General features: G+C 29.1%; 1 protein-coding gene across 1 annotated transcript; it reads left to right on the top strand.

Moving 5' to 3' along the window:
- The first annotated feature begins 1,347 nt into the window (after positions 1 to 1,347).
- PRMT3 (protein arginine methyltransferase 3) lies at positions 1,348 to 7,646 on the top strand. The gene is made up of 7 exons (XM_022889304.2): positions 1,348 to 1,702; positions 2,782 to 3,330; positions 3,413 to 3,510; positions 4,913 to 4,991; positions 5,064 to 5,324; positions 5,412 to 5,579; positions 6,981 to 7,646. Exons 1-7 carry the CDS (start codon positions 1,406 to 1,408, stop codon positions 7,437 to 7,439), a joined length of 1,911 nt encoding a protein of 636 aa, XP_022745039.2. The 5' UTR covers positions 1,348 to 1,405; the 3' UTR covers positions 7,440 to 7,646.
- The last annotated feature ends 4,561 nt before the right edge of the window (positions 7,647 to 12,207 follow it).

Genomic DNA, 12,207 nt, shown 5'->3' with positions numbered 1-12,207 from the left:
TGCTTGGGTGGTTTAAATCTTAATTTCTTTTTAGTTTTCAAACACAACTAAGGGCTATTTTAACTCTTGATTATGATATCTTGAATTTAAGTATGATTCTAAATAGATTTGTATTTAAAAGTTTTGAATTACATGCATAAACACAAGTATAATCATGTGGTTGTCTCAATTTGGTTGCTTTATTCATTTTGTAGTATCATCTGATACAAAATGATGTATATTATTTGTAATCCATGACACCAAGGCAACAATCCCAACACCATGTTGCTTACCTATGCTATTAAGCCATATGCTTTATTAATTTATGGGAAGTTTCCATTATTTAACATTAACATACACTAATATCTTGTATTTTAGGCTTTCAAAAGCAATTTACTTGAAAAAAACAAAATTAGCTTTTGATTTTTTTGCAATTTACTTATGAATGTTACGATATATATATTTATGTTAGTTTTTTTAATTAATAGACATAGTAAAAGATTTAATTTTTATCATTAAAATAAAAATTTAACATTTTATCAATAATTTCTAAATGTTGATTAATCATTGATACTTATAATAAATTGTCCAACAATCAAAGATGTTAAAGGTCAAGTATATAAATATTTATTAATTTAGAAACCTATTTTTCACATTTGCATAAATTACCATATAATTGACAAAGATAATCACCATTAATTAATATTAATTCTAAGTGATTAACCTAATACGTGTTAGTAAAATTTTAAATAATTTTTTGAATGCGATAATTGATCTTAATAAATAGAGTTTGATTAGAGAAATTTAATAAATTTTTAAGTTCAAACTTAATTCAACTCGATTAAGTTATTTAATTTTAAAATTTATTTTTAAAAATATTAAAATATTAATATAAAATATTATCTATAATTGACTTAATATGTTAATAATGAATAAATTTGACCATCACTTTAAATAAATCCAACTTGAATTCAACCAAATCAATTTATGAGCACTTCAAATTTTAGCTAATTCAATTGCCTTTTTAAATCTAATTTGAATATGAAAAATTAGAAAAACCCCTAAATTCGAGTGGCTAAAACTGTTCACAAACCCGATTCGTCTATTAACCTTGAGTATTAAAGTTGTTATTTGAACTCGTATATTAAACTTCAAAAACCAACATAATCCCTAACTGTTCGAGGAATGTGGTCTTACACTTGCACTCCTAACTTCTAATTTGATCCCGGTATTCTATCGAGTCGGGCCTCGTTGCTTGAAACTGCTAAAGACAACACTTGGGCTTGGCCCGAAGGTATCAAAACTCAAGAGGCCCGCATTTCAGGGCAGCAGGCGTTATACTTAGGTTTCTCCTTTTCCCTAGGGTTTAAGGTCTCTCCGTCTCTTTCTCCTTTTCCAAGCCATTTCTCAGTAACCGCAAAAACTCATGGAAAAGAACCTGAGGGAAACCGAAGAAACAAACCGACTAACCCAAGAAGAAGAAGAAGAAGATGATGATGACAACAGTAAGGAGGCTTGGACCGAAGACGAAAATGAAGATGATGATGAAAATGACGAAGATTCAGTGTTTCTGTGTTTGTTCTGTGACTCCAAATACGGTTCTTGTGATGCCCTGTTCGAGCACTGTTGTTTAACTCATTTCTTCGACTTTAATGGAATCCGAAAAGAATTGGGTTTGGATTTTTATGGTTCCTTCAAGCTCATCAATTATGTTCGCTCTCAGGTCAATCCCAAGCCCAATTATTTATTCGTTTTTTCTACATTTGTGGATATTTTTTCTTTTTTGCTTTTGCTTTCATCTTATATTTGAGGTAGAAAGTAAAGAAATGCATTTAAATATGAATGCAAGTATTATTTTGAATAATTAAAGCTTTGTTTGGTAGTTGTTTTTATTATTTGCTTTGGTTATTTTTAAGAATTAAAAGTTAAATGTTTTGTTTTTTTTTTTTTTTGGAAAATAAAATGTATGTCTTTGCTTTTATATAGAATAATAATAATTATGTTGGAATTGGTTTTATGTTTTAGTTTAAATGTTTAATTATCTATAGTTTTGCTAGAATTGGTTTTAAGTTTTAGTTTAATCGACTACAGTTTTGCTTTCTATAATTTTCTTTTATCACATAGCAATTTATTAGGATACCAAAAGCAAATAGCAAAAGCAACAGTGACATGATTTTTGTTTTTCGGGTTCAGTTTCTGAAAAATATTGATACAGAACCTTTTCTACTTGCAAAGGACCCTTTATAGTTGGCTTCTCTCTAATTTCTCATAATTCTTGAAGAGTTTGGAATAGGGATGGCATTGGGTCGGGTTCGGGTGGGTTTTGCTCGCCCTGAACCCGGCCCGACTTTATGCTTTAACATACCCGAACCCGATCCTGCCCGATTTTTTATACCAGAATCCGACCCGACCCGATCCGAAATTAATAAAATATTATTTTTTTAAAATATAAAATATTATTTTTTAAATATAAATATTTAAAAATATCATTATATAAATATATATATAAATAATTAATTAATTAAAAAATAATTTTTTATATAATGTCGGGTCGAGTTTTAGGCATACCCGACCCGACCCGACTCCCGATTATTCCCTAACTATACCCGATCCTACCCGACCCGAAAACCGAAATTCAAAAAAAAAAAACCCGACCCTATGGGGTCGGGTCGGGCCGAAACCCGTCGGGGACGGGATTGATTGCCGTCCCTAGTTTGGATGGGGTTATGTAAAGTGAACAAGTTTCAGCATGCTAATGTTTAGCGGATTAATGCCTTCTTTACATTTCTTTTGACTTATCAGGTAGCAGATAATAGATGTTGGAGTTGTGGGGTCCACTGTCAGTCGAAGCAAGAATTACGAAGTCATTTACATCAATCTGTCAGTACCAATGATGTTAAGCTTCTTTTGGATGGTGATAAATATCTTAATCCTTTCATGCAAGAAGATTCACTTTTGTACAGTTTTGGTGGAGATGAAGAAGATGAAGATGACTATAACACATCATTTGACGAAGGGGAGACTGTGAGGGATTTTGGTAATGTTTGCATTGATGATGACAATATTGCAGAAGAGATTGAATTGAATTCTGTGACCTCTAACAAAGATAGAAATAAAGCTGTTATGACAGTTTCCAATGGTCATTTAAGTTTGGCAAATTCTTCAAAGAGGATCACAGACAATGGACTGGATTATGGAGAAACTGCTAGGCCTTGTGACAGTAATACAAAGGATAAGCAATCTAGAGTTTTTATTGCGGATGTTGTTGAAAAGGATATCAAAAAGGTTAATGAGAGTTATTTTGGGTCATACAGTTCATTCGGAATCCATAGAGATATGATAAATGACAAGGTAAAAATCCGTCCTTGTATTCTGACAAAAGTGTTAGAAGGTTTGACTAGCAATTTGATATTCATATCTTTTGGTTCTACAGGTAAGAACAGATGCTTATAGGGAAGCTTTATTGAAAAACCCTTCTCTCCTGAATGGTGCAGTTGTGATGGATGTAGGCTGTGGGACTGGCATACTAAGGTAACATGTTTCATTCAGTTTTCTTTTTAAGTATTATTTACTAAAAGTGTTTTATTTTATATGTTAAAATGACATGTATATGTCTTATGTGATCATGGGACAATTTATTTTAGCTTTTGATAATTTAAATCTTTGAATCCTACCATACATTATGCTTCTTGCCTCCATTTTATCTTAAAAAAGGGTCACATTTTCCTATTATTTGAGAATCCATAGATTATCATTGGGAAAATTTACAGGTAAAATGCCTTTTTATTTTGAGGGTTGTGATTAATTCATGATTGTATAAATGGCTTCATAAATAGAGTATTTTACCATGACCCCCTTACTATGCATGAGACTTGGTATTACTTATATATATATATAATATATATATATATATACACACACACATACATACATACATACATACATATCCATGAAGCACAAACACATGACCACTCCTAGTGTATGACGTGGAAACACTGTCGACATGCCGGAATATGTACGAGACATGTTGGGACATGGCAAAAAGATAAAAACCAAGTTGGACATGGTCCCGCCATGGTCAAGACATGTTTGGACGTAGGTTAGCGGCAAAAAATGGTAAAATATGGATGGAGGCCATGAGGTTGTTTTGTAAGTCTAGGCTTTTTTAGTTATTTTTTTTTGGAAATCTAGGTTGATAGGAAGAAAGAAGAGGGTGAGATGAATTTTTTGAAGGGAAACTGGGTAGGGGCGGGAGCAAGAAAACAGAGAGGGAAAAAGACAGAAAGAAAAAGAAAAGGAAAGATAGAAAGAAGGGAAAGAAGAAAGAGAAGAAGAAAAAGGAAGAAAGAAAAAGATGTATGGGTCCTTTTTGTGGGTTGGGGAAGGGCCTATTTGGAAGAAACAAAGACTTTCCAATTCATTTCTTTCTAAGCTTTGATTGGAAGAGATTTTTAAATAAATCAATAATCAATAATCAATAAAATTAGGTAAATTAGTATGTAAATTTTTTTATGTGTATTTTATGATTTTTAAGTGGCAATAAATAAAAAATTTATCTTGGGCCTTGTTCTTCTTGAATTACGTGTCTCAAAGTTAAATAAAATTTGGTCAAATAAAATTTGATTATATATTTATACAAAATATTAATATTTACATTTATATTAAATATTTTTATATAAAATTTTTTTATTGCAGTGTCCTTGTCATGTTGTACCCGTATTGCAAATCCGTGCTTCATATATATATATATATATATATATATATATATATATAACTACTGCCACCAACAAGGATGTTTGCTGCTACCCTAATTTTTGTGTGTATTGTCAACATTTTGATTGCTGGGGATATATTATGTAGTTTGACGTTCAAATATGGTAAACATACCCATTTTGACAGGTTTCTTATTATCAAGTTTTTCCCTCTTTATCAGTCTCTTTGCAGCCCAAGCAGGAGCTTCAAGGGTTATTGCCATTGAAGCTAGTGAGAAGATGGCTGCAGTGGCAACTCAGGTAAAATTTTTTAGACTTGGAGTGTTTAAAATGACTTGCTTGTTTATAATTTCTTGATTTTGTTAATTGCAGATTGCAAAAGACAATGGCCTTTGGCGGAGTAAAAACAACACTGAAGGCAATAACAACTGCACTGGTGTAATTGAAGTGGTTCAGAGTATGGTTGAGAATCTTGATAAATCCATAGAAATCCAACCTTATAGTGTTGACATATTAGTAAGTGAATGGATGGGATACTGCCTATTATATGAGTCCATGCTCAGCTCAGTGCTCTTTGCAAGAGATCGGTGGTTGAAGCCTGGAGGTGCAATACTTCCTGATACAGCAACTATTGTAAGTATTTGGCAATGTTTCACTTCCTTGTCAATATAGATTAATTATTGTTACTTACATTTTTTCCCTCTTCAATTTCCATTTTAGTTTGTTGCAGGATTTGGAAAGGGTGGTACCAGTCTTCCATTCTGGGAAAATGTTTATGGCTTCAATATGTCTTCTATTGGAAAGGAAGTCGTTGAAGATGCTGCTAAATTTCCTATTGTTGACATTGTTAATCATCATGATCTAGTAACGAATTCTGCAGTACTTCAGGTTAGTGGCTTCAATTGTCTTATGCTTGTCCTTCTAATAATTCATTTGAAAAACAATAACATAAGAAGGTCAATCTAGTTTATGTAAAAATTTGGGGGCAGTAATAAACTACGCATTTGCTAGGTCGATGTACCTGTACAAGACATTCTTCTTTTGGTTCTGTAGCATGATATTTTAATGGACTGTTCAGCTTTTAGATGGTTCATAATTTAAAGAGATGTAAAGTTGTTTATATATTGTTCTTGGTCCATGATTCTAGATTTATGTGTCTGCTTATAATTAATCTTGGCTTTGTAAGAGGTGAAGCATCTCTTGCAAAGGCAATTTAGAACTGGAGGATCTTTTGTCTTGTCAAATAACATTATAGTTTCAGCTCTTGTTTTTATGTCTTCGAATTTGACACATTTTGACTAATTGCTGGGTTTGAATCAATTTATGTAATTCATTATCAACAAATTTCTGCATATAGGCTGTGTAAGGTCATTAATTTTATTTTCTTCAACATATAATAAAGATTCCTAGAGCTGTAGTGACAATTTGTTTTCTTTCAATGTTAATGACAATCAAAGTGGCTGGCTTTAGAGTTGCCCCATCTATCTTTGCTGGATATATATTGGGTCGGTTAGGGTCAGGTTGGGTTTGCCTAAAACCTGACCCCGATTTTTACCTTCTATAACCTGACCCGATACCCGATTTAAAAAAAAAAAAAAAAACCGACCCTAAGAGATCAGGTTGGGTCGGAACCCGTTGGACCTTCCCTATGTATGAGGGTGCAATGCAGTGTCCAATCGGTCTTAACAACAATTACCCTTGGCCACACTTTCTAAAAGCTGTCTTATCTGTTAACCTTCTTTTTCATTTTTATCTGTTCCCCATATTAATTGTAATATTTCAAAAGTTCTGGTTCACTTTTCACACGTTTCTTTCTTTCTTTCATGGAGGCTCGCTGGAAATTTTAAGTGTTATAGGGGGCTTGTGTGGAAAAATATGCATTTGCATTGAGCTGAGAACTATTTTAGGACAGAAATATGGTTCTATAGATGGCCAACATGGAACACTGGGTGTGTACTTTATACTGAGGTTCCCTTAAAACATCTTGCATTTGAAGTAGTTACTGCTTGACAGTATGTTTATCCATTGTTTAACAAGGCTGATTTTAGTGGTATTACTGAATGATGTTAAGCAGTTGCAAAAATGTTTATGAGCATACCAATGAGTGCTATTCTGGTGCCACTTAGAAAGGAGTTTGTGAGTTTCTCATTCTGTATTTGGATAATATTTGGATACTGAAAAAAATGCTGTCCTTGGCTTATGTCATTTTATAACCTTTATGGTATTAGACTAGAGTACAGGAGTATAATCTATTAATTTGGGTTGTGGCTGACTGTGTTTTTACTTTAGAGCTTTGACCTTGCGACTATGAAGCCTGATGAAGTAGATTTCACTGCAAGTGCTGAGTTGGAAGCAAAGTTAGATAGTCTGGCAAGCAACCACAATGACTTGGAACATAAGGCGACTTCGTGTTATGGGATTGTATTATGGTTTGAGACTGGATTCACCAGCAGATTCTGCAAAGAAATGTCAACCATGGTGTCTACGTCACCGTATACTCCTAGAACCCATTGGTCACAGACAATCCTCACTTTTCGAGAACCTATAGCAATGGCATCAAGCAAATTCACTGTTGAAGGATCTGCAGCTGTTGGAACGGATGGCTATCCAGCTTCAAAAATTCTTTTGCGTATCAGCATTGCCCGTGCCACTCAGCACCGCTGCATTGACATATCCCTTGAAACTACTGGAGTTGGTGCCAATGGTCAGAAACGCAGTTGGCCAGTGCAAATGTTTAATTTATCGTAATGAATTAAAAGGGATGAAATTATCCTTAGATGGCATTTTCTATACGTAGCCAACGTGGTCAAGTTTTCAATTGTTATCCTTTTACTTTGTATCATTAAATCTCGTTTGTTCTTCTAAGTAACTTTTCATCGGCGTCTGTTTTGTTACCGTCTTCTGTTGAAGAGTGTAACTTAGCTACTATTGTACAAATTGTCAAATTCAGGCTAATGCTAGTAAATTTAGCAAGTAAAAAGTAAATTAAGTGATAAATAATGCTAAAAAAATATTAAAAAATGAATGGGAATTTGGTTGTAAATCACAATCTAAAATTTATTCAAAGAAATACAAAAAAAAAAAAAAGATATAAAATGGTCAAATGAAGCCAAAAAAGCATAAATTGGACCGAAAAAAATTGTTAGAATAACAACTTTTAAAAGAAGTTCAAATGTAAATGTTTTATTTGTGATGAAGAGAGTTATATAGTATCTCAATATTTTTAGAAAAAATGCTAAAAAAAATTATTAAAACTCTTGAAGAATGAGATTTAGAAATTTAATTTTGAGAATAAATATCTGAAAATGAAATTATTTATAAATTAATTTTTTAAACAGATTTTGATTATGATGATGAAGAGTATATTTTTATATTTAATATAAGCAGCAATCCTAATAATAATAATATTATATCAGAATTTAATAATTAACTTAATTTTGAAAGTAAAACAAAATTTAGGACAATAAATGACAAAATTAAATGATGTTTTAGGATATTATTTCAGATGGATTGATAGAAAAACTACAATTATTAAAGAAAGATGAAATTTATAAACTTTCATCGTTTCAAAATTCAAACCATGGACAAAAAAACACATAGAAAAATTTAGTGGCAATATTATAGCTATTGATTCTAATAAAGGATTTGTAGATATTCCTTTATTTATTAAAGAAAAAATTAAGAGAATTAAACAAAAATATCCTGAAGTTAAATATATACATTAGGGAATAATTATGATAACTATAAAAATTTTTATTCAAAGTTGATAATGATATACTAATAATAGCAGTATTAGTAGATAAAAGGTTTGAAAATCCTATTAAAACTCTAATAAGAGAAATACAATCCAATCTTGTTTCAGAAGTAGTTTGGTTTAAGGTAAAATAAAATTATTTTATTTCTATTAATGACCTATTAATAAAAGATTACTTTAGATTAAGAATAATGACAAAACAGTCAAAAATTAGAAATATAGCTCATGATCTATCCATAAATTGGACAGCTATCAATTAATTTACTAATCATATTTTTAAATCTATTAAAGAAATACATTCCAATATTATAGAGATATTTGAATTTAGACCTTCTGATTCAAAAATCAAACTAAAATTAATGAATCTTAGAGATTTGTTAGTACCCACTGGATGGTTATTAGAAAACATTACAGAACTTGTTCCTTATAATAATAAAAAAAAACCAATGAAAATTTTTGATCAAGAAATAATCTATATTTCAAAAATTATGGAGAAAGTAGTTCTAGTAACAATCTAATTCTACCGTCATCTTCTTTTATACCTTTATTCTCAAATAGAGATAATGAAGACAATGAAAGTATTGCTAGTGAAGAATCATTTGTCTCACATATGCAATCTTTTCTTTCTCAACCTCAATTAGTGGGAACAAAAAATATAAATATTTTAATTTTTTTATGAGATACAAGTAGTCAAAATCAAGAAAAATAGATTTACAATTCAGTAAACTCGGTTTTATATTCAATTTCTTTGAGAAATACTAGAAGAGATGATATTGGAAGTTTGGCTATAATCAACCAATATTAAATTAGTAATGATGAAGTAATTACATTTTTTAAAAATCAACCAAAAAGGTATTATAATTATGTTGAAGCATAATTTAGATTTAAAAAATATAAATCATACTCTTTAAATATTCTGATGATACTGGAGTTACTATTTGTAGTTATAAAAATAATGTTTTACCATTAGAAAATGGAAGCTAATGAAACACCTTATAACAGTAATATGAATTGATGGAAAAGAAACCATAATAGGATATAAAACAAAAAATGTTTTTATTTATTTTATGAATAAAAAATTCATTATCCCAAAAATTTTATGCTTTCCTTTTATACATGTTGATATGTTATTAAGAAATAATTTTATATACAATTATTTACCTTTTTGTTTGAATAACAAAAATATTATTTTTAGTATAAATAAATAATCTATAAAAATATTTTTAGTTAAAAATCATAAAAATATATGTGATTTTGATTTTCGACCTGAAACCAAGAAGATGTAAATTAAATCAATTAGTGAAACACATTGGTTATATAAAATTAAAAAAGAAATTAGTAAGGAGCCATTAAAATTATGGTGTAGAAGTTCTAGATTTTGTAGTTTAAAAATTTTTTATTCAAAGAAAATAATTAGAATAAAACCAATGATCTATACTAAATAAGATATAAATGAATTTGATATATAAATTAATGAACTTTTACAAAAAAAAAACTGATAGAACCACTATTAGTCCACATTCAAGTCCAGCATTTATGGTTAGAAATCATGTTGAACAAAAAAAAAAAAAGAAAAGCCAGAATGGTAATAAATTATAATTGGCTTAATCAAAACTTAATATTTGACGGATTCTTTATCCTTAGAAAAGATGTATTAATAACCTTAGCAAAAAAATGCTAAATATTTTAAAATTTTTAATTGTAAATAAGTATTTTGACAAATAATGCTAACTAAAAAATCAAAACCATTGATAGCCTTTAGTGCATCAAAAAGCCATTATCGGTGGAAAGTCATGCTCTTTAGATTTTGTAATGCACCACAAAATTTTCAAAGATAGATGAACACCATTTTTAAAAAATGCAAAGATTTTTGTATAATATATATTGATGATATACTTATATTTTTTGAAACATTAAATAAGCATAAGAAATACCTAAATCTTATAGCTCAAGAATTCATAAAACATGGTATTATATTAAACCCTAAAAAGATAGGCTTGAAAAAACTAATATAGAATTCTAAGGATTAAAGTTATCTACAGATTGTTTTACTTTACAAGATCATATTATAGTAAAAATTAAAAATTTTCCAAAACAATTATAAGATAAAAAAATAACTTCAAAAATTTTTAGGTCTTTTTTAATTATGGAAAACAATTTATTAAAAACCTTTCTAAAAAAGAAAAAGCTCTACAAGGAAAACTAAAAAAATGATATACCTTTTTCCTGGTCAAAAGATGATTATGATATTATCAAACAAATAAAATCAAATCTTAAATTTATATCTAAGGTATATCTTCCTGAACCAGGAGAATTACTTATTCTTGAAATAGATGTATCAGGCCAATATTGGGGATGTATACTTAAATCAAAGGTACATAAGCATGAGTTAATTTATGGTTATAATTTAGGAAAATTCAAACCAAATGAATTAAAATATGTTATACATGAAAAAGAGTTACTTGTTATAAAAAATGCTGTAATCAGATTTCATATTTACCTAGTAGTTGAAAACTTTATTATTAGAACTAATAATTAGGCGGTTAAAAGTTTCTTAAAAAAAAAAGAAATTAAAAACTAATCTTAGAAGAATTAGATGGTATAACTTTTTATGCTAATATAATTTTTCTATTGAATTCATTAAAGGATATAACAATGTACTTGCTTAGTTTTTAAGTAGGCTTGATGGATTAAAGTAAAAAAAACCTCTAGAACAAATTGGTGAATGGACCACAGTAAAAAAGAAGCAACTCAAACAATGTTCTTTTCTTACACATGTTAATCTTAACTAAGAATTGAGATTTCAATCCTTTAACCAACCATTAGCTCCATATCCTAATCCGGGATTTTTTTTTATCCTTAACCATGCATATAAATGTCAGGAATTCCATCACAACTAATAATGAAACCTTACAGATTATCCCAACTTTTTCGGGATCCAACCTAATTGACTCTAATGTCATATTCTGAAATTCTCCAAAACACAAAAAATTTGTTAAAACCATAACAAAATTTTTCAAAAATCAAAGATTTTTATAACCCAAGATTACCCCTTGAGTTATATAAACTCATAAATGAAGTTTGGAAAGCCTAACTTCAAAGTAGTAAATCAGCTTTTAGGAAAAACATGACTAAGCTTGTGGAAGAATTAACTAAATAGGTTAATAAATTCTAAAACTTTTCAAAATCTTGTTTTAAATAGTTTAACTCCAAGAGATTGGGAGAAACTGCAAATTTTTTAACATTATGAAAAAGAATACTCCCTTGAAGATCTAAATAATCTTTAAATATTTGTGATTTTCTCATAGAAGAAAAAAATCATTTCTTCTTTTCTTTTAAAAATTAAAAAAAATTTATACGAAAAGGCTAACAAGGTCTTACCCAATGAACCTTTTAATAGAATAAAAAATTCAATAACAGATGAAGTAAATCTTCTATTTCATAAAAAATTTCATGAATATTTTCCTTTTATATATTTAAAAAATCAAAGAATTTCAAGCAAATTTTTTAAAATTAAATTCAGATTAGATTATGACTCTTATGAAATAATCAGTATTAAAATGGGTTTTGTAAAAATAATTACTTTTCAAAATTTATTTTTTCATTTAATAAAGCATTTTTTTTTGCTTTTATTAAATCTAAAATATTTGATTTTGTTAAAAATGATGAATATTTTTCTTATGTGCATATTAGAATAACTAGTTCAGTAGGACTTTCACAGAGAAAGATTTTTTCAATCTTATCAAATTTGGGAAGTTCAAA

The sequence above is a fragment of the Durio zibethinus genome, chromosome 14 (genome assembly GCF_047325235.1).
Source record: "Durio zibethinus cultivar Kanyao isolate XHJ-2024 chromosome 14, ASM4732523v1, whole genome shotgun sequence".
NCBI lineage: Eukaryota > Viridiplantae > Streptophyta > Magnoliopsida > Malvales > Malvaceae > Durio > Durio zibethinus.
Note: the sequence above shows the minus strand (reverse complement) of the source record. Positions and strands in the feature narration are given on the sequence as shown.